The sequence below is a fragment of the Ambystoma mexicanum genome, chromosome 3q, assembly GCF_040938575.1.
Source record: "Ambystoma mexicanum isolate Mex_15411 chromosome 3q, UKY_AmexF1_1, whole genome shotgun sequence".
Classification (NCBI taxonomy): domain Eukaryota; kingdom Metazoa; phylum Chordata; class Amphibia; order Caudata; family Ambystomatidae; genus Ambystoma; species Ambystoma mexicanum.
In genome coordinates, this window is record NC_090926.1 from 1,233,588,785 (window position 1) to 1,233,616,555 (window position 27,771).

The following is a 27,771-nucleotide window of genomic DNA, read 5'->3' on the forward strand; positions in this document are numbered from 1 at the left end:
ACGGAATGAGAATGTTACAGAGGCATGAGGAGGGCAGCCAGAAGGAGGAGTTGGGTGTCAGCGAGACATCCTGTAGATCAGAGCCAGTAGAGTCTCCCTCCAATGCACTCTACTCGCCGAATGCCAATGGGAATCTTGGTGGCCCCCAGCCTTCTGCCAGTGGTTGCCCAGATCTGGGCCTCGGCAGCACGCAACCACCACAACAGGCTCCCACTGAAAGTCAAGAAGCATTGGACAATGGCTACCAACACTTGGGGAGAAGTGTAGGCGACCCGTAGAGACACCAGACCAGTGCTTAATTTGTGGGGGTGTTCGGGGCCTAGCCCAGGCACTTATCTTTCAGCCCCAGCACTTATTGTCTCAGACTCACTTTAATTATGAAGCGCATCCGTCAGCCGCAATGAGCAGGTGCGAGCTGTAGCGTAACCCCAAATACAGTGGAGTAACTTTGCAGAAAATGTTGGGGGAGGGGGACATGACATCTAATAGAAAGTGGCCCCTGCCAAAGGAGTGGGACTAAATGTTGTGCCACAAAGGCTGGGGGGAAGGAGAGAAGCATCCTTTCCTCCCCCCCCAAAAGAAATGATGCCCATGCCAAAATATGTGGACACTGTGGAGAACAGCTATGGGTGATGGCGGCAATGCTGCGGAACTGCCCACCCGCAGTGGCACAGGAGTGCTCGAACATATGTGGGCCCTGGCACTTATTTTTTTACAAACTAAGCACTGCACCAGAATGTGAGTGACTGAAAGCCCCAAGGATTTCCGGGAGGGGGCATGGAATTGTGTGACTATGGCAACCCCAGGAGTGTTTTTATGATTTACTTGGTGTTGAGTCCAAGGAGAAGCAATCCTGGTGTTTTGCTCTCATTTGATGCCTTTCCATCCATCTGTTATCCTGAGTAATCCACAAGCTTCTAAGCTTTGGTGCGTGTGTCTCATTGCTTCGCATTCATGTTTCTGAACGGACGCGGAGCAGCCATTTTGGGTGGGACACTGAGCAGCCATTTTGGGTGAGTGGTGTGGAAATGCCAGGTGGCAAGTATAGACATGTTTGGAGTGCAATGTGGGCATATTGAATGTGCAGGGTGAATGTGTGCAATGCATACATGTTTGGTGTGCAGTGTGTACACGCTGGGCGAGTAGAATAGCCATCTTTGGTGTGCAGTGAGCAGTGGTTGGGTGCATTTTAGATGTGCATTGTGGACCTGGTGCGTGTACAGCATGGATATGATGGGTGTGCGGTGTGTACGTATTGGATACATGTTGGCCAATTCCCTGGCCAGTGGGTCGTGGGGCATGGAGATGCTAGGGCACATGGCCTACTGATTAACAAATACATTTCCGTTTCCTGAGGTTCTCGCCCACAGCTGATTCATACTCTGAATGGCCACCAGGTGTCACTGCTGCACCAGTGTCTGTGTGCTCCCTCGACACCTCCCCTACCAGCCTATACAAACTATTAATGGCCCCAAGGGGCGATGCTCCACTGTTCCTTCTTGACGCTCAACCAATGCATACCATAAATGGCCAGCGGGTTCCACTGCTGCACCAATATTTCATGGATCCTACTGGCCACAGCAGTGTAACTCATTACGGCGCGGCCAGTTCAGCGCGGCCAGTTTGGCGCAGAGATGTTTCGGCGCGAGCAAGTTTCGGCACGGATAAGATTGATATAGGGTTACAGGGTTATTGTTTGAACGATTTACATGTACCTCTGTTCTTCAAACTGCCTTGATTTCTTGATTTGGTGAAACTATCTGGACCATTAAACATGGGTTTTCCATGTTATTCTGCATAGTGCTTTATTTGTAACTTGCTCACAATCTTTGAAATGGTGTGGGCATGTCATCATGAAGTGAGGACTGGGACGAGGGAGATGACCCTGGCGTAATGGCAAGATTATGGGCCGCTTTACGAGCGGGCGGTGCTGCTTAAAAGTGCAGTAATACCGCATGCCGCCACATTACTGCTCCGCCCAACTCTGAGCTGGTCCGATGGCACAGCGAGTAGAGCGCTTGCTTTGACATCTGTGCAGAGCCTGCTTACACAGGTTTGAATCCCGGCAGGACCAAATTCAGCCTTTCATCCTTCCGAGGTCGATAAATGAGCACCACACACCGTGGGTAATAATAAGCAGCGCTCAGATACCTGAGGGTTCGTAGCGCTATATAAATGCTAAATTATTATTACTACTATGAGTTGGGTGGATTCATACTCCAGGTATGAGCTGGGGGTAAATCCACCAACATTTGACCACATTTCAGCAGAATTACTGGTGGCATAATGACCGCTGTCGGAAGTCCCGCCCCCCCATGAGATCCTATGGACTCCAAATGAATGGGGACTACGACCGCCGGACCAAGTGGCGCTAACGGTACTACAGTTCTGTGCTATCGCAGAGGATTTACCACCGAGATACCACCAAACTCGTAATGAGCCCCATATTGTAGTCACATTACTCTGGGTCTTCTCTACCGTCCAAATACCCACGGCACGCCCGACCCTCCCCGATGGTCACTTCCACTGGTGAGCACGTCACTTGAAGAAGGTGTGTTCTCAAAGGTAAGGAGGAGGGGCCTGGATAGAGGAGGAAGCAGACCGTTTTTGCTTTGTTTGGGATGTTCTGAGAAGAAGATGCAGCCACCTCATCAAAGAGTTGGTATTGGAATGAGGGAGGAGACCCAGAGTAATGTAGGCAGTTCCAATTTCTATGAAATATGACTACTCGTAGATGGTGTATATGGCCATTTCCCAGGCCTCGAGCAGCATCGGTGGGTTTGGCATCTCTGCAGGGCTTTCTTTGAGGTCCAGAGCAGGCACCTAGCTTGTCATGCCACACTTTAGAGTGAGCTTGCATAAAGCCGTGCTTCAAACTTTGAAGTCACCCGCTCTCCATTACGAATAGAAGGCAGGCTGTTGAAGGATTAAAGAACAATTGCTCCCCAGTCTCACCACCTCTAAGCCTATGTACCTACTTAGATAATCAGGCACTATTGGTTCAGTAATATTGGAGGAAATGCTCAATTGCCGGCCGCGACTGAGAAAGGGATGCACTTACTTGTTCATTCAGCCTGAGACCTTGTTACGTGTTAAGCGCATCAGGTCCTTGGTGGTATGCCCATCAGGTGGCCAAAGAAGGGAAATAATGGACCATTTGCACCGGGGAAGGGCGCCCAGCCATTCAGGTGGCTGGAACAGCTGGCGAGAATACACATTCTCTGCCTGCTGTTTCCAGCCACCCAAGGCCCTTCCCCAGGTGGTGCCATTTTTTTAAATGTTTGAATCTGGGGAGGCAACAGGGGCCATCTCCCTATTGCCTCCCTTCCCTCCCACCTCCACCAAAACTCCACCCCTCCCTCCCCACTTGCCTGCTGGACCGGAACTTTGTGCTCCAGTCGTCTTACCTCCAGCACTCGGCAGCCAAAGAAATAGAAAAGGGGACTAAGTCCCTTTCCCTTTGGTGGCGGCCATCTTGTTTTTCTTGTTGTTTTTCCTCGGGAGATTGTTGTTGGTTGCACAGCCAATCTCCTGAGGAAAAAGATAAACCATTCGAACCCCAGTTAAACCCTGGGGTGCGTATATGGCTTTCACCCCCACTGTGGGACTGGACATGACCTAGGCTCAGACTGACGGGCAGTTACCAGCCATGCCCGCCCACCAGAGCGGGAGCGAAATCCAAAGTACTGTTCAAGGTAATAGATAATTCCTCTTCCTGTTTACCATTATCATACCACGGCAAAAAAGCCCTAGTCCAGTGGGCAGGCATGAAACCGAAATTAAGACACTGCAATATTACTGTAAGCAGTAATGCATTCATTGGTACAGCGGGTCTGGTGGCTGGAGAATTCTGTAGCAAGAAGAGGCAGTGGCTGTTGAATGAAAGGCAGAGCACTAGACCCCCAGGGGTTGCCATTTCTACAGGTCAGTGTTTGAGCAGCATTTCTGACAGCATCTTACCTGCGGTGAGTGAGAAGCAGGGTGCCAGACACGATGAGAACACTCAGCACCATAGTGAAGGCCAGCACCAGCATCAGGATGTCTAGGTCTGCAAGGGAAAGCGTGAGGTCAAAGCAGGTCTGAGGAGGCAGCGAGAGGGTTAACACAGATCTAAAGAGACAGGGAGGGGACACAGCAGGTCTGAGGATCCACAGAGAAAGCTAAGACAAGTCTAACGAGCCATGGTGGGATTCCCACATATTCTGGGAGTAAATGAGGAGTAAAGACCGGTCTGAGGATCCAGTGAGAGCGTTAACACAGATCTAAAGAGAGGGAGGGGACACAGCAGGTTTGGGGGTCCACTGAGAAAACAAAGACAAGTCAGAAGAGCCAAGGAGAGATCCCCACACATCCTAGGAGTAAATGTGGAGTAAACACCAGTCTGAGGAAACAGTGAGAGGGTTAACACAGATGTAAAGAGACAGGGAGGGGGCACAGCAGGTCTGAGGACTCACAGAGAAAGCTAAGACAAGACAGAAGAGCCAAGGAGAGTTCCCCACATATCCTGGGAGTAAATGAGGAGTAATGACCAGTCTGAGGATCCAGTGAGAGTGTTAACACAGATCTAAAGAGACAATGAGGGGTCACACCCGGTCTGAGTGTCCACTGAGAAAGCTAAGACAAGTCAGAAGAGGCAAGGAGAGTTCCCAACATGTACTGGGAGTGAGTGCTAACTGGTTGTCAGTACATACAAAACTGCGCTACTAAGCTGTTGAATTAACAGAAATGAGAGCTGCCATGCTAGGGAATTGGCCCACAACCAAAAGTCTTACATTCATAAACCCATGTGTGTTCCTAGATACAAGCGCTGCTCAAAAAGTTAAGTAAATGACACCACTCGAAGATTCAAATTACATAATTTGTATTGTCATCAAAGTTTTCTAATGATCTCATCAACAAAGCTGAAGTGTGTTAGTTTGGATTGACAATTTTACAAAATGTGTGCCAACTGTATGGCCATCAGTTTCGCCCTCATCAAGGCAAAACAATCAAATAGAAACTTTGCTGTCAATAAATGGAGAAGGACAGGAAAAGATTCATAAATATCAGACGCATTTGTTTTATACATTTCGAGCCATATTTGACAAAAAATACAAATACATTTAGTTACAAAAGACGTCAGCAGGTGTTAGCTTAAAACCCTAACAACAACTATGTGAAGAAACCTGAATAAGGACTGTGTTGGGTTGCACTTCTAATGTCCATTCATTGTTTCCAAGTTCATATCTGCACGGCACACACAATAAACATGCCATTGTAACATATGGTGCAAAGGCACTGTCTCTATATTATTATTTTTATTTTTTTATTGCACATTTGATAGGCACCTATACGGCAGAATGTGTTAACAGGCACCACAAGACTAAAGGGGAGGGGGGAGCAGAGGAGGATAACAACAATACACGTCCTACTAGGCCTTGTGACATTCGGATTATGCAAGTGCAGCAAAAGGAAGTACAGGGGGGAGGGCAGGTTAGGGCAGGGGAGGGTAAGTATGAGGGGGTGGAGGGAGGGGCCCCAAGGGGCTGGGTAAGTGCTAAGGGAAGCCTGGAAGGCAAGTGCGCTGGGGTAGAGTGGTGAAGGAGGGATGGGGCACAAAGGGGCTGGGTAAGTGCTAAGGGGAGCCCAGAAGGCAAGTGCACTCGGAAGGGGATACGGGTCAAGTGCAATGAGGACCAGACTCAGTGATACATATAGTCAGGAGGATGCCCGAAGCAATGCTGGTAGGGGGTGTGGGGTGCTGGGGCAGACTGGTTGATGGAGGGCCTGGTCCCCCGTATGACTCAGAGGGGATCAGGCAGTCAGTCTTAGCAGCGGGGGGAATTAGCAAGAGAGAAGGAAATGGAAGGAGGAGGAGAAAAGGAAAGTCTTGAGAAGCTTCTGGAATTTAAGGAGATCCGGCTCAAGCCTGAGAGGGGCAGGGTGGCCACTCCAGATGGAGGCTTCTGCCAAAGAAAGAGATCTACCCCCACTCTCTGCTTGGAGAAAAGTCAGACCTGCAGATAGTTTGAGCTAGAGGACCAAAGGACTTTAGCAGGGAGGTATTTAGGGAGAGAAAGTTGGATGTAGCGCAGTCCCAGACAGCCTTGTGGATGATGCAGAGGGTCCTGCATTTGATCCTTGCAGCCACCGGGAGCCAGTGGATAGATTTTAGGGCTGAGGGATGCAGTCCCTGGGCTTGAGGCCAAGGATAAGTCTCACAGTCCTATTTTGGATTAGTGCAAGAGGTCGGATGGAGGAAAGAGGCAGATTGAGGAAGAGGCTGTTGCAGTAGTCCAGCCTGGAGAGACCTAGAGCTCTGGAGACATTGAGCTTCTCGGGGAAGGTGAGGAAAGGGGGAATGCCTCAGAGGAGGTTAAGCTGAAAGTGATCCTTCTTGGCAAGGTCAGTGATTTGAGGTGAGAAGGGGAGAGAGAGGCAGGTTATTTGCCTCACAAGAGTGTGGGGGGCAGGGGCCCAAGGAGGGCGGTCAGAGAGTTGGGGGAAGTAATAAGCAGGGGGGCCCAATGAGAAGGATCTTGGTCTTACTGGCGTTAAGGCAGAGATCGTTGGCAGCACACCAAGCCTGAACAGAAGTCAGACATTCAGGAATGAGAGAGGAAGGAGAGGGGGCAGAGGAGGGGAGCTTAAAGGCTAGCTGCGTGTCCTCTGCATAACACTGGAAGTGAGAGGAGAAGGTGGATATCAGGTGGGCAGGAGGGGCAAGGTAAATGTTAAAACGCCACGGCAAGAAGATAGAGCCCTGAGGGACGCTGCAAGTAGAGAGTGAGGTAGAGGAGAGAAAGGGCCAATTTCCTATGCCATTGAAAACCAAAGAAACCAACTAATACCTCTTGCAGGGTGTGAAGAAATAAATTGTTCGCCCCTCCAACGTGTTCACCGTACTTAGCTAATGTAAATAACTTTCGTTCTTTCGTGAGCAGCTCTTGTATCTAGCGACACGCATGGATTTAGTGAGGAGCAAACCCAGGTCTGAGGAGCCAGTGAGAGAGTTAACACAGATATAAAGAGACAATGAGGAGACACACCACGTCTGAGGATCTACTGAGAAAGCTAAGACAAGTCAGAAGAGACAAGGAGAGTTGACAACATATCCTAGAAGTAAATGAGGAGTAAAGACAGGTCCGAGCAGCCATTGAAAGAGTTATGACAGATCTAAAGAGACAGCGATTGGTCAAGATGGCTCGGAGGATCACTTGAGAAAGTTAAGATTAGTTTGATCCACACTACCCCAACGTGAGACAAAGGGTACTTCAAAGAGGTTTTGAGAGTCGCTTCTCTCCTTGAACACACGGATGTGGCACAGTGGGTGGTAACGTCATTTATGCCAAGCCTCTGGCGCTCTCCCACCCTGTCCTGAAGAGACCACTGTAGGTTTCTTGTAGGATTTGCTTGCCTTGGGGCACACCAATCCTGCTGTGGGGAATGGCGCCCCCTAGCTGGCATGGAAAAAGGGGATACAACAAGCCTGAGATAATGCTGCCCCAACCTCAATCATCCCCCCCCCCCAAAGTGAGAGTAACTGGGATGATGCATAGGTAGAGAACATATCCAGCCCAGTTGCCCCTCCTCACCCCCAGAATTATAGACATAGACACTTCAATGACCCCCACATTGTGGGGGCCCAGGTGAGATGCCCCGTGCCCGAGCTCAGTGTGTAAAGTAGTGTTACCTTTGGAGGTCACCACGGTCACCGGCTCGGACCAGGCGCTCCAGTAGCCGTTGTAGCTCACCTCGTCGGGTTTGGCCCTCACGGCGATGGTGTACGCTGTGTGACCTTTGACATTAGTGAGGACCAATTCGGTCTTTCGATTCACCACCTCCACCTGGAAGGAAACAAATGACAGCATGAAGAGCTAGGGAGTAGACTAGTGACATGCATTGAGGGCTTCCACACAGACTGCAAGCAGCAAGGGCCCCAGGGAGGGGAGCCTGCAAGCAGCAAGGGCCCCAGGGAGGGGAGCCTGCAAGCAGCAAGGGCCCCAGGGAGGTGAGACTGCAAGCAGCAAGGGCTCCAGGGAGGGGAGCCTGCAAGCAGCAAGGGCCCCAGGGAGGGGAGCCTGCAAGCAGCAAGGGACACAGGAAGGGGAGCCTGCAAGCAGCAAGGGCCCCAGGGAGGGGAGCCTGTAAGCAGCAAGGGCCCCAGGGAGGTGAGACTGCAAGCAGCAAGGGCCCCAGGGAGGGGAGCCTGCAAGCAGCAAGGGCCCCAGGGAGGGGAGCCTGCAAGCAGCAAGGGCCCCAGGGAGGGGAGCCTGCAAGCAGCAAGGGCCCCAGGGAGGAGAGCCTGCAAGCAGCAAGGGCCCCAGGGAGGGGAGCCTGTAAGCAGCAAGGGCCCCAGGGAGGCGATACTGCAAGCAGCAAGGGCCAAAGGGAGGCGATACTGCAAGCAGCAAGCCCCCAGGGATGCGAGCTTGCAAGCAGCAAGGGCCCCAGGGAGGTGAGACTGCAAGCAGCAAGGGCCCCAGGGAGGGGAGCCTGCAAGCAGCAAGGGCCCCAGGGAAGCGAGCCTGCAAGCAGCAAGGGCCCCAGGGAGGTGAGCCTGCAAGCAGCAAGGGCCCCAGGGAGGCGATACTGCAAGCAGCAAGGGCCCCAGGGAGGGGAGCCTGCAAGCAGCAAGGGCCCCAGGGAGGTGAGACTGCAAGCAGCAAGGGCCAAAGGGAGGCGATACTGCAAGCAGCAAGGGCCCCAGGGAGGCAATACTGAAAGCAGCAAGAGCCAAAAGGAGGCGATACTGCAAGCAGCAAGGGCCCCAGGGAGGTGAGACTGCAAGCAGCAAGGGCCCCAGGCAGGTGAGACTGCAAGCAGCAAGGGCCCCAGGGAGGTGAGACTGCAAGCAGCAAGGGCCCCAGGGAGGTGAGACTGCAAGCAGCAAGGGCCCCAGGGAGGTAGGAATGCAATCAGCAAGGGCCCCAGGGAGGCGATACTGCAAGCGGCAAGGGCCCCATGGAGGCGATACTGCAAGTAGCAAGGGCCAAAGGGAGGTGAGACTGCAAGCAGCAAGGGCCCCAGGGAGGTAGGACTGCAATCAGCAAGGGCCCCAGAGAGGCGATACTGCAAGCAGCAAGGGCCCCATGGAGGCGATACTGCAAGCAGCAAGGGCCAAAGGAGGCGATACTGCAAGCAGCAAGAGCCCCAGGGAGGCGAGCCTGCAAGCAGCAAGGGCCCCAGGGAGGCGAGCCTGCAAGCAGCAAGGGCCCCAGGGAGGCGAGCCTGCAAGCACCAAGGGCCCCAGGGAGGGGAGCCTGCAAGCAGTAAGGGCCCCATGGAGGCAAGCCTGCAAGCAGCAAGGGCCCCAGGGAGGCGATACTGCAAGCAGCAAGGGCCCCATGGAGGCGATACTGCAAGCAGCAAGGGCCAAAGGGAGGCGATACTGCAAGCAGCAAGCGCCCCAGGGAAGCGAGCCTGCAAGCAGCAAGGGCCCAGGGAGGTGAGACTGCAAGCAGTAAGGGCCCCAGGGAGGTGAGACTGCAAGCAGCAGGGGTCCCAGGGAGGCGTGTCTGCAAGCAGCAAGGCCCCAGGGAGGTGAGACTGGAAGCAGCAAGGGCCCCAAGGAGGTGAGACTGCAAGCAGCAAGGGCCCCAGGGAGGTGAGACTGCAAGCAGCAAGGGCCCCAGGGAGGTAGGACTGCAATCAGCAAGGGCCCCAGGGAGGCGATACTGCAAGCAGCAAGGGCCCCAGGGAGGGGAGCCTGCAAGCAGCAAGGGCCCCAGGGAGGTGAGACTGCAAGCAGCAAGGGCCACAGGGAGGGGAGCCTGCAAGCAGCAAGGGCCCCAGGGAGGTGAGACTGCAAGCAGCAAGGGCCCCAGGGAGGTGAGACTGCAAGCAGCAAGGGCCCCAGGGAGGTAGGAGTGCAATCAGCAAGGGCCCCAGGGAGGCGATACTGCAAGCAGCAAGGGCCCCAGGGAGGGGAGCCTGCAAGCAGCAAGGGCCCCAGGGAGGTGAGACTGCAAGCAGCAAGGGCACCAGGGAGGGGAGACTGCAAGCAGCAAGGGCCCCAGGGAGGTGAGACTGCAAGCAGCAAGGGCCCCAGGGAGGTGAGACTGCAAGCAGCAAGGGCCCCAGGGAGGTAGGACTGCAATCAGCAAGGGCCCCAGGGAGGCGATACTGCAAGCAGCAAGGGCCCCAGGGAGGGGAGCCTGCAAGCAGCAAGGGCCCCAGGGAGGTGAGACTGGAAGCAGCAAGGGCCCCAGGGAGGTGAGCCTGCAAGCAGCAAGGGCCCCAGGGAGGCGATACTGCAAGCAGCAAGGGCCCCATGGAGGCGATACTGCAAGCAGCAAGGGCCCCAGGGAGGTGAGACTGCAAGCAGCAAGGGCCCCAGGGAGGTAGGACTGCAATCAGCAAGGGCCCCAGGGAGGCGATACTGCAAGCAGCAAGGGCCCCATGGAGGCAATACTGCAAGCAGCAAGGGCCAAAGGGAGGCGAGCCTGCAAGCAGCAAGGGCCCCAGGGAGGCGAGCTTGCAAGCAGCAAGGGCCCCAGGGAGGTGAGACTGCAAGCAGCAAGGGCCCCAGGGAGGTAGGACTGCAATCAGCAAGGGCCCCAGGGAGGCGATACTGCAAGCAGCAAGGGCCCCATGGAGGCGATACTGCAAGCAGCAAGGGCCAAAGGGAGGCGATACTGCAAGCAGCAAGCGCCCCGGGGAAGCGAGCCTGCAAGCAGCAAGGGCCCCAGGGAGGTGAGACTGCAAGCACTTAGGGCCCCAGGGAGGTGAGACTGCAAGCAGCAAGGGTCCCAGGGAGGCGATACTGCAAGCAGCAAGTGCCCCATGGAGGCGATACTGCAAGCAGCAAGGGCCAAAGGGAGGCAATACTGCAATCAGCAAGGGCCCCAGGGAGGGGAGACTGCAAGCAGCAAAGGCCCCAGTGAGGTGATACTGCAAGCAGCAAGGACCCCAGGGAGGCGAGACTGAATGCAGCAAGGGCCCCAGGGAGGAGAGCCTGCAAGCAGCAAGGGCCCAGGGAAGTGAGTCTGCAAGCGGGAAAGGAACCAGGGAGGTGAGACTGCAAGCAGCAAGGGTCCCAGGGAGGCGATACTGCAAGCAGCAAGGGCCCCAGGGAGGTGAGACTGCAAGCAGCAAGGGCCCGAGGGAGGTGATACTGCAAGCAGCAAGGGCCCCAGGGAGGTGAGTCTGCAAGCGAAAAAAGGAACCAGGGAGATGAGACTGCAAGCAGCAAGGGCTCCAAGGAGGTGAGACTGCAAGCAGAAAGCACCCCAGGGAGGCGAGTCTGCAAACGGAAAAGGAACCAGGGAGGTGAGACTGCAAGCAGCAAGGGTCCCAGGGAGGTGATACTGCAAGCAGCAAGGGCCCCAGGGAGGTGAGACTGCAAGCAGCAAGGGCTCAAAGGAGGTGAGACTGCAAGCAGCAAGCACCCCAGGGAGGAGAGTCTACAAGCAGCAAGTGCCCCAGGGAGGTGAGAATGCAAGCAGCAAGAGAGGCAGAGAGGTGATACTGCATGCAGCAAGGGCTCCAGGGAGGAGAGACTACAAGCAGCAAGGGCTCCAAGGAGGTGAGACTGCAAGCAGCAAGCACCCCAGGGAGGCGAGTCTGCAAGCGGAAAAGGAACCAGGGAGGTGAGACTGCAAGCAGCAAGGGTCCCGGCGAGATGAGAATGCAAGCAGCAAGGGCCCCAGCGAGGTGAGACTGCACAGAGCAAGTGCCCCAAGGAGGCGAGACTGCAAGCAGCAAGGGCCCCAGGGAGGTGAGTCTGCAAGCGGAAAAGGAACCAGGGAGGTGAGACTGCAAGCAGCAAGGGTCCCAGGGAGGCGATACTGCAAGCAGCAAGGGCCCCAGGGAGGTGAGACTGCAAGCAGCAAGGGCCCGAGGGAGGTGATACTGAAAGCAGCAAGGGCCCCAGGGAGGCGAGACTGTAAGCAGCAAGGGCCCTAGGGAGGTGAGACTGCAAGCAGCAAGGACCCCAGGGAGGCGAGACTGCAAGCAGCAAGTGCCCCAGTGAGGTGATACTGCAAGCAGCAAGGGTCCCAGGTAGGCGAGACTACAAGCAGCAAGGGCCTGAGGGAGGTGATACAGCAAGCAGCAAGGGCCCCAGGGAAGTGCTACGGCATGCCTCCCTGGGGCCCTTGAGCAGGGACCCCAGGGAGGCGAGCCTGTAAGCAGCAAGGGCCCCAGGGAGGCAAGACTGTAAGCAGCAAGGGCCCCAGGGAGGTGAGACTGCAAGCAGCAAGGACCCCAGAGAGGCGAGACTGCAAGCTGCAAGGGTCCCAGGGAGGTGAGACTGCAAGCAGCACGGGAGGTAGAGAGGTAAAGCTGCATGCAGCAAGGGCCCCAGCGAGGTGAGACTGCAAGCAGCAAGCGCCCCAGGGAGGTGAGTCTGCAAGCAGCAAGGGCCCCAGGGAGGTGAGACTGCAAGCAGCAAGGGCTCCAGGGAGGAGAGACTGCAAGCAGCAAGGGCCCCAGGGAGGTGATATTGCAAGCAGCAAGGGCCCCAGGGAGGCAAGACTGCAAGCAGCAAGGGTGCCAGGGAGGTGATACTGCAAGCAGCAAGCGCCCCGGGGAGGCGAGACTGCAAGCAGCAAGCGCCCCAGGGAGGCGAGACTGCAAGCAGCAAGGGCCCCATGGAGGTGAGACTGCAAGCAGCAAGGGACAAAGGGAGGGGAGACTGCAAACAGCAAGGGCCCCAGGGAGGTGAGTCTGCAAGCTCAAGGGCCCCAGGGAGGCGAGACTGCAAGCAGCAAGCGCCCTAGGGAGGCGAGACTGCAAGCAGCAAGGGCCCCAGGGAGGTGAGACTGCAAGCAGCAAGGGTCCCAGGGAGGTGAGACTGCAAGCAGCAAGGGCCCCAGGGAGGTGAGACTGCAAGCAGCAAGGGCCCCAGGGAGGTGAGACTGCAAGCAGCAAGGACCCCAAGGAGGTGAGACTGCAAGCAGCAAGGGTCCCAGGGAGGTGAGTCTGCAAGCAGCAAGGGCTCCAGGGAGGAGAGACTGCAAGCAGCATGGGTCCCAGGTAGGTGAGACTGCAAGCATCAAGGGCCCCAGTGGAAAGACGTCTGGCCGGCAAGGTAGAGTCCTCCACCTGCATAGAGAGGCCCGTATTGAACCCTGCCTCTCAAATGCCACACCGCCAACCTCAATGGGCGGAGCGTGCCTCACTTCCATTTCACAGGTGGCCATTTTAGATCAGTATTTCTTTGAAAGAGCGGGTTGCACGCTCATCGTGATCCGGTTTTTCATAGAAATAAATGCCTATTAGCCACCCAGGACGTAATGCCTGGGTGCGAATAGCCAAAAGGGCTATAATGGGTGGTGAAAACCCGGGGCCCTCTTTAAAGGCCCCTGCTTTGTGCCGGCCTATTAACTCAGGCGTTACCACCCAGTGCGGCCCGGTAACTTGCCATGATGGCTGTGTATAGACTGCTCTTGCACAGCCTGGATGAGTCCATTGCTCCCATCTCACTGTTAATCCTCGCTGCTATTGGACAACAGAAGCCCACTCTGCCCATCCGGCTACGCCATCCAGTCTGAGAGGTGGCATTCTGTATCCCTGTGCCAGTCCACTATGCCCCCCCATTCCTATGGGCAGCAAGCTCAGTACTCCCATGCCAATCCCATAAGCTCATCCAGCCCAGTAGGTGGCACACTATGCACCCCACTGCCAATCCCCTACAGCCATCCATTCATGGGTGTTACACACTCCTTACATGGCGCCCATTCACTGAACTAACCCATTCCTCAGGATAAGGTCTGTACTCATGTGGTCATTCGCTGAACCCATCTACTCCTGTAGTGGGAATGTTCTGCCCCTGGTGCCAGTCACCTGAACTCATCCATTCCTTTAGGTGGAATGTTCTGCCCCCTTGTGCCACTGCCCTGAACTCATTGGTAGAATGCTGTCCTCCATTGTGCCAATCACCTGAACTCATCCATTCCTGTGGGTGGAATGCTCTCCTCCATTGCGCCAATCACCTAAACACATCCTCTTCTGTGGGTAGAATGCTCTCCTCCATTGTGCCACTTCCCTGAACTCATCCATTCCTGTGGATGGAATGCTCTCCTCCATTGTGCCAATCTCCTGAACTCATCCATCCCTGTTGGTGGAATGCTGTCCTCCATTGTGCCAATCTCCTGAACTCATCCATTCCTGTTGGTGGAATGCTTTCCTCCATTGTGCCAATCTCCTGAACTCATGCATTCCTTTGGGTGGAATGCTCTGCCTCCTTGTGCCTTTTCCCTGAACTCATCCATTCCTTTATGTGGAATGTTTTGCACCCTTGTGCCACTTCCCTGAACTCGTCCATTCCTGTGGGTGGAATGCTCTCTTCCATTGCACCAATCTCCTGAACTCAGCCATTCCTGTGGGTGAAATGCTCTGCCCCTTGTGGCAATCTTCTGACTCATCCATTCCTTTAGGTGGAATGTTCTGCCCCCTTGTGCCACTGCCCTGAACTCATCCATTCCTGTGGGTGGAATGCTCTGCGCCCTTGTGCCAATCTCCTGAACTCATCCATTCTTCTGAGTGGGATGCTCTGCCCCTTTGTGCCCCTCACCTGAACTCACGTATTTCTGTGGGTGGAATGCTCTGCCCCTTATTCCACTCCCCTGAACTCATCCATTCCTAATGGTGAAATGCTCTGTACTCCTGGGCCAATCCCTGTGCTCATTAATCCCCATGGGTGATAGGTTCTGCCACCCTTTTTCAGCCCCCTGACATCATCCAGACCAGTAGGGGACATGACCTGATCCTTTTGCCCACCCATGATCCCATAAAGCCTTGCAGTGATGGACCCCTCTGCCTATTGACAGTTCTCTGACCCGTGGGTCACCCTTGGCCCGATGGGCGTCTGGTTGGTTCTTACCTTCTGGAGGTCGGTGTCTGAGCTGGAGATGTTTACTTGGTAATTAATGCTTTCCCTTATGTTGTAGGCATTGGGCAGCGACCACCGGATCACCAGCTGCTTCCTGCGACTCTTCTCCTGCACCGACAGGTTCAGCGGAGGATCTAAGAGGACTGGAGTAGGACGGGGGAAAACCAGTTAGTAGTATTGACCGGATCCCACATGGAACCCCATTTGTGCACATACCCAATCCAGAGTCAGAGTGAGGAAACAGGGGCAGATACCCAGTCTGGAGTCAGAGTAAAGAACCAGAGGGACAGATACCCTTTCCAGAGTCAGGTTGAAGAACCAGAGGGGCAGATACCCACTGCAGAATCAGAGTGGGGAGGTGGAAGGGTAGATACCCAGACCAGAGTAAGAGTGAGGAACCAGTGAGACAAATACCCAATCCACAGTCAGGGTGAAGAACCAGAGGGACAGATACCTAGTCCAGAGTGAAGAACCAGAGGGGCAGAGTTCAGTCCAAAGTCAGATTGAGGAAACAGATCACTAGATACCCAATCCAGAGCCAGTGCGAGGAGCCTGAGGGGCAGATACCAAGTCCAGAGTCAGAGGAAAGAAACAGACAGACAGATAACTAGTCCAGAGTCAGTGTGAAGAACCAGAAGGATAGATGCCCAGTCCAGAGACAGGGTAAAGAACCAGAGGGGCAGAGCCCAATTCAAAGTCATGGTGAAGAAACAGACCCATAGATCCCAATTCAGAGTCAGTGTGAGGAATCAGAGGGACAGATAACCAGTCCGGATTCAGGGTGAATAACCAGAGGGACAGATACCCAGTCCAGAGTCAGGGTGATGAACCAGAGGGACAGACACCCAGTCCAGAGTCAGGGTGATGAACCAGAGGGACAGATACCCAACCCAGAGTCAGTGTGACAAACCAGAAGGACAGATACCCAGTCCAGAGTCAGAGTGAAGAACCAGAGGGGTAGAAAACCAGTTCAAATCCAGTATCAGGAGCCAGACGAAGTCCAGAATCACAATGAGGAACTAGAGTGGCAGATACTCAGTGCAGAATCATAGTGAGGAACTGGAGTGGTGGATACCCACCTCAGGGTCATCGTGAAGAACTAGAGCAGATACTTTACCACTAGCGATCAATTTGAAAATATGGAACATTGCAGCGAATGTCAAGTGTAAAATGTGTGAGGCGGATGAGGACATTTGTGTCATTTCCTCTGTGCTTGCCCAGCCAACGACTTTCACAGGTCAAGATGCATTATTTCCCTACTACGAAAGGAAGGTCTCCAAGACAATGCAGATGCAACAATGCCCCTACTCGTAGAGGATTTAGACAAGACCATCACCAGATTGACCACCGGGATCATGTTACTTGAGGAGAACCATCTTCGGTTCCGGAAGCACCTCAAGACCTTCCTCTTTGCGTCTGCCTTCTCTCTTCCTCTCCCCTGCTGATCTCTGTCTGTTTCGGCGCTAGGCACCTGGCTACCCTTTGATTTCGGGCCCAGATCCCCACCCACCCAGCCACATATCCGTTAGACACCTTTTGTCGGCGCCTTATTGTTGCACTTGCCACCAGATGGCCGCACTACCTGTTGTTGTTTAGATCTTGTGTTCAGCACTTTCCACTCCCACACTGCCTTTGCGCTTTCCCCCTTCCCTCTCGCCTGCACTTGCGCGTTCTCAATGTCACTGGGCCTAGTAAGATCATTGTTTTGTCCTCCCTTGTACCCCTCCATTGCCTCGTCGCACCCTGAAACACTTGTGTATGGGCGCGATATAAATAAAATATCATATCATATCATGTATGGAGCCTGGGGACAGAGAACTAGTGAGACTGGTAGTAGATGACACGGTTCTAGAGGTATTTATATGATGGGGGCTTCGAGTACAACTGGTTGATAAAACCATCACTGGGAATCCACGTTTACCTGCAGCCCCCCCTCACGCACCAAATAATGAATGTTCCATTATTGAGTACTCGCTCTGTTAGTAAGCAGCATTCAAATGCAATTGAAATACATGACTATATTTTGGACAACAATATTGACCTTATGTGCCTAACGGAAACTTGGCTGAAAGAGTGCAGTGATCCAAACATCAATCTCATGACCCGAAGTGGCTACAAATCCTTTGGCCAAAATCGCGCTCAGGGAAATGGAGGCGGTGTTGTCTTCCTAACTAGGGATACACTGTTTCTTTAATATCTTCGATTGACCGAGAAGGATCGGAAATTTGACACCTAAAAGTCACGCCTTCTGACAACTCTTGCGTTGATTTCATCTTACTTTATCGTCCCCCTAAAGACATGCCCCATTTGACTGAATATCTAATACATATTCTAGCACCTTTGAACAAACCTAACTGTTCCACTCTTGTGCTCGGCCACTTGAACAGATGGTGGGGTAATCCTGCCGATAGCGATGCCTCCGTCCTTGAAGAATACCTTCTGAATAGTGAATTAATTGTTCGCTACAATGCCCCCACTCATGTTATGGGCAAGAACCGTGTCTCTTAAACATTGGACTATCGCCTCATGCGTGTGGTCGGATCACTTCTTCATTAACTTTAAGGTCCTTCTTCCCGGGAAACCCTATCAATGCAATTACCTCTTAGTATGTTTCAGTCCCGAATCCGAAGAGAATGGCTCCTGACGAACTAAAACAAATTCTCTGCCACCTTATGTCAGATACTTCTGATTCCGACTCTCGGAACTTTTTAGCTTTCTGCTTATGATAAGTACGTGGGTGATTGTCTGAACTTTACAGCACCCATGAGAACTAGGACCATTGTTAGTAATCCCTTGGTATACGCCTCCAATAGCCAAATCTAAGCAAAAGAAGAACGCGCCTGGTTAAAGAACAACACAACTGCCAATTGGCAAGCTTGGAAACAATGCATAAAATCTTATAAACTGAAAATGCTTGAAGCCAAAAAGGACTTTTTCAATAACGAAATCGAGAATGCCAGTCACTAACAAAGAGTTTGCCGTTCTAAAACATCTAGAGAAGTCCCATTTGCAAACAGAATGACCTCTTCATACAAATGAAGACTGCCCTGAACGCAAACAGGCTTTTGTGGGCAAGATTTACGAGGATCCTCCTTCTGATCATGCATGACCTGATTTCCTGACTCTTGCTTCCTCCCCCAGGGAATCCCTCACATTATTCAATTTTAAACCCATCTCAGTTCCTGAGATGGAACACATACTTCAAAATATGCATCCCACTTCTTGCCCAAATGATGTCGTCCCTCCCAAATTTGTTTTAAATAATTGTAAATTGTTTGCACCCCTCTTTGTTCGTTTTATCAACTCTTCTTTTAGACATAGTATAGTACCGGACTCAATTAAAAATGTAGTAGTGACAACTTTGCTAAACAATCGAGCCTTGATCCTATGAATGCTAACAACTTACGATCCATTACTAATGTGCCCTTTTTATTAAAAATTGTGGGCACGGTCGCTACCAAACAATTTCAAGACCATCCAATTTCTTACATTCTCGTCAATCTGGCTTCCGTTCTAATGTCAGCACAGAGAGTGCTCTGGTCAATCTCCAGACACAGATGCTCAACATAATTGACAGCAGCAAAACTGGACTTCTTTTGCTTCAGGACCTGTTGTCCGCTTTAAATCTTGTAGATCACGAAAGGCTCTTTTCCATTTTACAGACCATCAGTACTTGTTCTCAAGAGGCTGCCGATTGGTTTGGCCCCTTTCTCGGCAATCGCATGTCGAAAGTTGTCCTAAATCAAGTATCTTCACCAGTTTCAAGAGCACATAGAGAGATATGAACTATTGAGTGCCTGTCAATTGGGCTTTCGGTCTCGCCATGGAACAGAGACTGCCATGCTGGATTTACGAGCTAATCTTGCTAAAATTGCTGATAATGGTCAAGTCGCGTTGCTTATGTTGTTGGATCTTTCAGCTGTGTTTGATTTGGTGAACCACAAACTCTTGCTTGAGAGATTAGGAAGATATGTAAATTGCTCTGAGGCAGCAATTGCTTGACTGGCCGCATTTTCGGGTCCACGGCAATCTACAGTGGCTACTGATAAAGTTACATTCATCTCCCGAGCTGTTGACTTGTGCTGTACCCCAAGGAGCGTGCCTTTCTCCTATCCTGTTTAATGTTGATATGCGCCCACACTTTGGTCTCCTGGAGGCCGCTGGCATTGGTTATGACACCTAGGTGTTCTTTGCACTTACAGAAGAATATAAGGCCGACACAGCCACGATTAACCAAGTTTACACAATGATTTAGGCTTGGATGGCCTCTAATTCACTGGCCCTTAATGATAGCAAAACGGAGCTTATGATGATGGGCTCCGCCGAACGTATTAAGAGGCTAGACTCAGAATATACACAGTTTACAACTGCTAACTGTAGAGGATTCAGACCAGCCATTGTGTTATGACCCTGTGGGTCCATCTGGATTCTAGACTCTCCATGAAGCAACATGCCCTACATACCAAGGCCACATGTGCTTACATGACTAAGCTGATTAGGCAGATTATACGACCAAGTTGATTGATCAAGCTTTATCTGTCTACAGCAGACACGTCTATGCTGGCCACAGCTCTGGTAAACTCCAGGATCGACTACTCTAATAGCCTTCTGGTGGGCACCTCGAAAGGTAACATTAAGACTCTGCAAGTGGCCCAAAATGGGGCAGTAAGAGCTGTGTGTGGGTGGCGAGAGCAGCGCATGTTACGCGGGCAAGGAGATCACTGCATTGGCTACCGGTTCACCGTCAAATCTCTCATAAGATCTTCTCTCTTACCCATATATATATGGCGAACCAAGCTCCTGCCTATTTGAGACAGCGGATTCAGAAGATCACTGTCCTGCGATCATTACGCTCTAATGGACTGGGCAAGCTTTTGGCGACCCGTTTTAAGCAGAATAATATTGGGGGTACCTGCTTTGATGTCGGAGCACCGACTCTTTGGAATTCCCTTCCCAGTGATATCAGGGATATCGCTTGTTTGGCAGGCTTTAAGAAAGCTATAGAACCTTCCTCTTTAACTCAAAGGATTAGATTTGAGTTACTTATGGTGATAAGTCTCGGAAGGATAGCTCGGCGGCAACGTGCTCACCTTGGAAGCAAGACGACACGGAGCAACACAGGTTCAATCACCGGTCTGCGCTTAGAAACCTCTGGGTATTAGGCACGTTATGAATAACCTATCATATCTATCAACCTGGATTTTTGACTTGACCTACTCTGACACTTAGGCCACGTTATGTGTATTGTTTTTTATCTGTGAGCGCACTGAGGGCTATGGCCGAGTGGCGCGGTGCAAACATGTAGTAATAATAATAATCGGTGCGGTGTGCACAGGGTGCTTGTTTATCAGCGGCCCTTTATAATATTTACATACGCCCCTTACGCAACCTTTTAGATGACTTTGCGGTTCTATCCACTAATTAACCCGCTGACGATAATCAGCTTTTGATTAAGCTATCGGGCAATTACACTGCAGGCACTATGAGGGTGCAGACTGTATATAACGGCGTAAAAAACGGTATGTCTACTACTGGCTTTGCCTGGATAGTTCCAAAACAGAACTCCTCATCTGCGGCTCCTCTCGAGCCAGAGCCAAGATGGACCCCTGGTTCTCTAGGTTTCGCATTGAAAAGCACGATGTGGCTCTTCAGAAAAGGGTGGAACCATTGGGCGTCTCCGTTGGTGCCTCTCTAGATGCTGATGCCCAGGTAGACAGTGTAGTAAAGAAAGCCCAGTAATACTTCAGGCTTCTGAGATTAGCGAAACTCTACGTAGCTCAAAGAATTTGCGAAACTCTGGCTAGAGCTATTATGATACCTAGAATAGACTCTCGTGACGCCCTCCTCGATGCTGCTAGCAAAAATGCCTTGCCCAAATTGCAAATACTACAAAACGATGCTGTACGTGTTGTCAAAAGTGTTTAAAAATTCGAACATTTCTTGCAGCACAGGAGAGATCTTCACTGGCTCCCTGTAGCGTCTCGGATCCGATGTAGGGGCTGATTCGTGGAATCATTTGCGCCGAAAAACGGGGATTTATGCGCTATTCTGCTCGCAAATCCCTGTTTAACAAATGGGGATTTGCGGGCAGAATGGCGCACAAATCCCCGTGGTTCGGCGCAAAAATTCCATGAATCAGCCCCTTAAAGTTAATATCATGGAGCACAAGTGCCTGGTTGGATCAGCCCCTTCCTACCTTAAACAAAGCTTAATCTTACAAACGACTTACAGATTTACTCGGTCTTCCAAGAGCCCGCGTTTGACCTGTCCTCAAAGCAAAAGAGTAAGAGGCTGTAGCCGCTCCTTTACGGTGCAAGCCCCCATGGCCTGGAACTCCTTGCCGCGCGACCTCCACCTTGAGTCAAACGTATCTACGTTTCGCGGAGTGAAGAACCAGAAGATCAGAAACCCGGTCTATCAAGGAAGATTGGCCAGAAATTGGTTGGAGAAAGCACCATAGTTCGCTCGATATACCCATGGGCGTAACTTTAGGCGGGACGAGGGTGATTGCCCCGCCTCCCTAACTTTCGTGGCGCACCATTTTGTCCTTCTCATTTGGCAGGGGCCCTTCCCCTTTAGATGTCATGCCCCCCCCCCCCCCCAACATTTCCAGCAAAGTTACTCCACTAGACACATCCCTGCTTTGCATAAATCATAGAAATGGGTGTTAGAATAATAACACTTGGCCCATCCAGTCCTGTGCCCCGCACTACCGCAGCATCTTTTATTTATTTATTTGCATTTTTAAAGTGCTCACACTGCCCGGGCGCAATCGAGGCGCTGTTACAGGAATAGGTCCCTTAGTTGCGTATTTATAATGCACTTAATACCCAGAGGTTTCTAAGCACGGATCCGGGGATCGAACCTGTGTTGCTTCGTGTCGTCTTGTTTCCAAGGCGAGCACTTTGCCGCTGAGCTATTCTCCGGCGACAACTGCGTGCCCTCCCTAGTCTCCTGCTTTGTCATGGCTGCAGCAGGGTTGTTTACGCTTTTTGAGAGCTATGGGCTGTTTTAGATTCTTTTTCACAGCTGCCCACCTCTTTCACATATAATGTAGTGCTACTGTTGACATTTGGCTTTCCCCTACTGACCTTAGCCTGGAAGATGTCAGCTCTATGCATAGTTTCCAGCCCTGGACACTCTTCCCTCCACAGCCTATCATGCTCATATTAAAAACATTGCCTGCCATGGGAGGACACATCCTGGTGATCTCAACGGTGCCATTTCCGGTTCCTAACCCTTCCCTCTCCCTGAGATAGACCGCTCCACCCATGGTGGAGGAGTGGCCTTAGGGTGCCTTCGCAATAATAACCGCTGTACCCCAGCGTCCCAAAGCTCCATATGAAGACGCGTGATCTGACCGATGTCTCCCTGGCTCACTGCGTCTACATCCTTCCAGCAGCACGGGCCGGCGGCCATCTTTACTGAGAATACCCCTGCAATCTTCTGTGTGATTCACGCCCTTTCTCTGAGCACACACACTCACCGCCCCTCCCACCGCCCACAAAAGGGACACTCACTTGCAAAGTTCATTGGAGTGTGGGTTCTTCCCTGGTGGATGTCTTGGCTGATCAAGTGTCCACCATCTTGGATGCGGAACAAAGAGGCCCATTGGAAGGCCAGCACTGTTCTCCTTTACAAAGAATCAACAAGGAGGCCCCAATACGCACAGACCATAGCCATTATTTATTGGAAATGCAAAGGTGATCTTTTGTATTTACTGCATGGAGGCCTGATCAGACCTATAGTTTTGGGAACACTATGTTCTGTTTTCCATGGTGTTATTTTCTCTAGTGGGATATTTGAGGGGATCCGCCACCGGCTGCAAACAGGCTTGTCGCTGTCCGACACTCGCTGCAAGCAGGCTTGTCGCTGTCCGACACTCGCTGCAAGCAGGCTTGTCGCTGTCCGACACTCGCTGCAAGCAGCCTTGTCGCTGTCCGACACTTGCTGCAAGCAGGCTTGTCGCTGTCCGACACTCGATGCAAGTAGGCTTGTCGCTGTCCGACACTCGCTGCAAGTAGGCTTGTCGCTGTCCAACACTCGCTGCAAGCAGGCTTGTCGCTGTCCGACACTCGATGCAAGTAGGCTTGTCGCTGTCCGACACTCGCTGCAAGCAGGCTTGTCGCTGTCCGACACTCGCTGCAAGCAGCCTTGTCGCTGTCCGACACTTGCTGCAAGCAGGCTTGTCGCTGTCCGACACTCGATGCAAGTAGGCTTGTCGCTGTCCGACACTCGCTGCAAGTAGGCTTGTCGCTGTCCAACACTCGCTGCAAGTAGGCTTGTCGCTGTCCAACACTCGCTGCAAGCAGGCTTGCCGCTGTCTTCTCGCTGCAACCTGAATTCTTCCCACAGTCTTGATTCATGGTGGCCCTTCTCCCAAAGGCTCAGCAAGCTGCCGCACAGCAGGCACGCCATGGTTGAGACATGATTATGACAAGCTATTGTGGGAAGAGTTCCCAGGGCTGGAAACCATGAATAGATGTGACATCTTTTAGACTTGGGTCAGTAGGTGAAATGCAAGGGGCCGGGAGGATTGCTCAGGGGCTAAGCGCTCACCTTGGAAGCAAAACGGCGCAGAGCAATACAGGTTCAATCCCCGTGTCCGCACTTAGAAACCTACCTCTGGGTATTAAGTGCGTTATAAATAACCAATTACAATTAACAGTGGTTCTGTGCTATGTAGGAAAGAGGTTGGGCGGCGGTATAAAAGAATGTAAGAACGGCTTATAACTCTCAAAAGGTGATAACACCCTGAGTGGCCTCCAGGTGCTGCAGTCACGAGGGACACAGGACTAGATGCGCCAAGTGCTACCTTTCTAACGTACAGTTGCATGAATTATGCAAATGAGGAGTGCTTCCCCCAACCAATCTCTGGTCATTCGCCCATCCCATCTTTCTTGCAAAGATCCTTGATAGTGCAGTGCCTGTTCAGCTTCACCGGTAAGGCTAACAGCCAGGCTCCAGGTCCCAGTGTAGCACAGAAACAGCTCCCAGTCTCGGGAGGATAGCTCAGCAGCAACATGCTCGCTTTGGAAGCAAAACGACACGGAGCAACACGGGTTCGATCCCCGGGTCCGCACTTAGAAACCTCTGGGTATTAAGCGTGTTATAAATAACCTATCATATCATATCATATCCCATTCAAATTATGGATGGAGGCTTGTGATTAAGTGGCAATGGGCCAAAGGCTCCCCATACACAGTTGAACCAATCAGGGCTAACCACAAGACCCTCATCGTCCTCAAGAAATACAACCTCGAGCCTCGTGCATATGATACTCACAGATATATTAAATGAGGAGATCATAGCTCTGTGTGTGAGTCCTTAGCCCAATGTCGTCTTGAAGTGGCTCCATGGATGCTTCAGGATGCGCTCCAACTCAATCCTAGTAAAACTGAGGTCATTCTATTTGGACCAAAAAATAAGTTTCGGAGCCAAGGAAGCCTCCCATTCCCATCCTCTTCCACCTTCCAATGAGCCACGCCACAAATGTAAACTAAATCTTAGCTTTTGATGGCAAAAGGATCTCTCACTAGATGCTCTTGCATCTAGTGAGGCCATGTGCTTGAAGTATTCTTCTTTGAATTTGATGGCTTAGAAGAGAAACTCCCTTTATCGAGTCATAATATTTACAGAGTGTGGTTGTCTCTTTAATCAACTCCATAACGGGCCATTGCAATGTCTTATACTGAGGTATTTCCTCCCAACAACTCTTCTGTCAATTGCAAAAGGTCCCAAAATGCAGCTGTGTGCCTTGCCTCTAATCTGTCTCACTCTGATTGCGTCTCTTTTTGGCGCTATCCGTGGATAACAGAATTGATTTTCAAATCCTCTGCTGGACTTTTAAATGTCTGCACAACCTTGCCCCATTATATCTACAGGTTAGAATCCGAAGATATAGCCCTTCGCAAGCCTTACACTCTCAAGACAACAATCTGCTCATTGTCCCCTCATCGTCCTTCTCTCAGAGAGGAGATCGGAGATTCCTTGTGGTTGCTCCTGAATGTTGGAAGGCCCTTCCTCCGAAGATACCAGAATTGCACAATTTTCTTCAATTCGGAGAAGTAGTTAACACCTGGCATTTCTGTCAGTCTCTTTTCTTGTTCTATCTGCAATGGCCTTCTAGCTTCTGCTGGTTTCGCGGTTTGTGCGACCGGTTTAGCCCCTTTCCCGTTGTTTTTTCTGCATGTGACACGTCATGAATCTATATTACATTACCTCCTCTGATTCTGCACCGTCTTTTTATAAAACCTCACACTCTGGTTTCGTTCTTAAGTAACTGCCACCAATTTGCCAACTTGAGGCCCCGCAGAAACCAAAATCTTTCGGTAGTTTGTAGAGTCGCACACGGTCCCACCCTGTCCTGCGTGATATTGACCCTTCACATGGAGCCATAGGGGGAGCTCCCCAATAATTACTATTAGGCCGTTGATACCCGGCTGTATCTGAAGATGTTGAGAGCTATTGGCGTCCACCTCCTCAGCGACTGCCTCTATTTGATCTGGTCCTAAACGTCCAGCACTCACCTGAAGTTCAACCCATCAAAAAGGCCCACAACACTTACCACGCCGACTTTCGACAGTGGCGGCTATTCTGCTTCATTTTGGAAAAGAGCTTCAAGATGCCCCTATAACCCCACACTTAATCCCCCTTTGCACAGGTTTAGAAATTCCTCCATCCCCACCCCTCCTCACTCCTGTCTCTGAATTTATCTCGGGAGGATAGCTCAGGAGCAACACGCTCACCTTGGAAGCAAGACGCTGCAGAGCAACACAGTTTCGACCCCTGAGTCTGCGCTTAGAAACCCATGGGTATTAAGCGCATTATAAATAACCAATTACATTCCATTGCTCCCACAACACAGTTCCTCCCACGATCTGCCCCGTAGCGGTGCATGTCAAACTCACTCCACACAAAACATCAACATAACAAACCTTAAAAGAGCACATTTTTTTATAGATAGAGTCAGGAGCTTGGCCACCACCCAGAACCTGTCCCCATACACAGCCTACAAGACAGGTGGCACCTCTGTGCCAGTGCTTACCCACTTGGTCCACCATGAAAGTCCTGTTGTGGAGGGTGGTGTGGCCGTCGCTAGTTGTTATCCTCAGGTTATATATTGCGAAGGCACTCACGTCCCTCGTCGGAAAAGAGCAGACATAGCACTTTTTCCCCCGTAGTGTCCGCTGAGTGCTTAGAGAACAGGTCTTCTCCGGGTCCTCCCTGCAAACATAATATCACTTACTCCATCATGAAATCTTTTGTTTGTCCCCCAACCCATCCCCTGACCTTGTGCAACCATATGGTTTCCTGCCTCAACAATAGTAGCGATTTTGCTGAAACATTCTTGAAACCATGTGACCGATGTGTCTAAGATGATGGTTGTGGTTATATGAGGTTCTGTGGTACTTTCGCGTCTTAAAGTCTCTTCACCCCTTCCCATGGCTTATCATGAACATGAACCCTACTAGAGCAGATCTTATTAGCTTGTAACTCTACACTTTAATATTGGGCAGTGATAGATCCACCAACTTTACAGCTTCTGCCTCCCTTTCACCCTCATATAGCTCCCTCCAAATAATACACCTTTCACTGGGCTGGGGTGAGAATGGGCCTATTTTCTCTTCATCTCCTCAGGAAAGTATTACTCAGTTGTTGCAAGTCTCACCAAGTCAAGAGGGCTCTACAAACCCCTTTCCGGTACAACCAGATTCTCGGAGATCAACAGAATGGCTCTGAAGCCATCCGAGCGCCCACCTCAATGGTAAGATCTCCGAGACGAGGTTGGTTGGTTCCTCCATCCTCGCGATTGTTGAACTTAAATGCTTGGAGAACTTAAGTCAGGGGTTACGCCTGGCTCACTCTTACAAAAGATCATTTGCAAACCCTTCAAGAAACAATATAACTGTCTACGGGGAAGCATTATTGACGCTAATGGCCTTGCTTCCAGTACTGGGTCTTGGGGACCAACTCTTATGTGCTATTGTTGTTGTCATGTCTCTGAATGTCGTTGTTCATGCCACGGATGAAGCAGATATTGTCTCCACCCTCTCCTGTTTTGGGATCGTAGTGGGATTCAGTCACACTGATCCACGCAAAACCCTCTGAAGTCATGGTCTTTTCTGACAATTAATTGGCTACCTGGAGGACTGCTTTCATGCTCGCTGTTACTTCCACTTCTAGCATTAACGAGCCACAGGCTTTGTAAGCCAAGTTACTTTTATAAGGGTCACCATGATCTTCAAAAGTCACCATTTATTTGATGGGCCCTCATTCCGTGGATGCCGGTAGGCCGCCGGTACTACTCTCAACAACGTTGGCTTACCGTTTCAACCGGTAATACTGGGATACTACGGACGGTGGCGGAGAGGCAGAGAGGTAAGTTCCCATTCCTGTGGAATGGGAGCACTGAAGCACTGGCTCCGTTAGTAACTGGGCCGGCGCTTCAGTGAACTCTCTGCCGGCAGGTGCCTGAACTACTGACAGGTCAGGCCTGCCGGGAGTTCACTGCCCCCTGCGGCAGAGTCAGAGTGAGCCGGTCCGGAAACGGTGCCTGTAAAGTTGTTACCAGCACATTATTTGCAGACCAGCACACTCATAATGAGGGCCAGTGTGGTACATTTCCACATAAACCAGAAAGCATGTGCCGCTGTGTTCATTCCTAGACCTGCATAGGATTAGAGTTTAGGCTTGTGGGCAGCCCGACATGGGGAGAGTTTCCTCCTTCTTCTAACTGAGGGGCCTGCAACTGGAGTCTCACCAGGTATTATGGACTGTGACTCCCAGGATCTCTCACCTTCGACTTGCAGCGATCCTGCACCAGATCAGAACAGTGTGATCTGGATCAGGGCGATTTCCCGGATCGATCACCCAAGGTATGGATCTAACTCCCACACTCATTTCATGGCAAACATAAATTCTTCTTTCTAAGTTAATTTGTTAAAACACACCTA

The 27,771-nt window shown here is 51.6% G+C and overlaps 1 protein-coding gene across 1 annotated transcript in view; it reads right to left on the bottom strand.

The window, feature by feature from the left end:
* EPOR (erythropoietin receptor) overlaps positions 1 to 27,771 on the bottom strand; it is a 76,931-nt gene that overhangs the window by 9,724 nt on the left and 39,436 nt on the right. Inside the window, exons 3-6 of the mRNA XM_069604162.1 lie at positions 25,863 to 26,041; positions 14,807 to 14,958; positions 7,673 to 7,826; positions 3,961 to 4,048 (exon numbers count right to left, since the gene is read on the bottom strand). Coding sequence (XP_069460263.1) covers positions 3,961 to 4,048; positions 7,673 to 7,826; positions 14,807 to 14,958; positions 25,863 to 26,041 — 573 coding nt within the window. The remainder of the gene's footprint in view (positions 1 to 3,960; positions 4,049 to 7,672; positions 7,827 to 14,806; positions 14,959 to 25,862; positions 26,042 to 27,771) is intronic.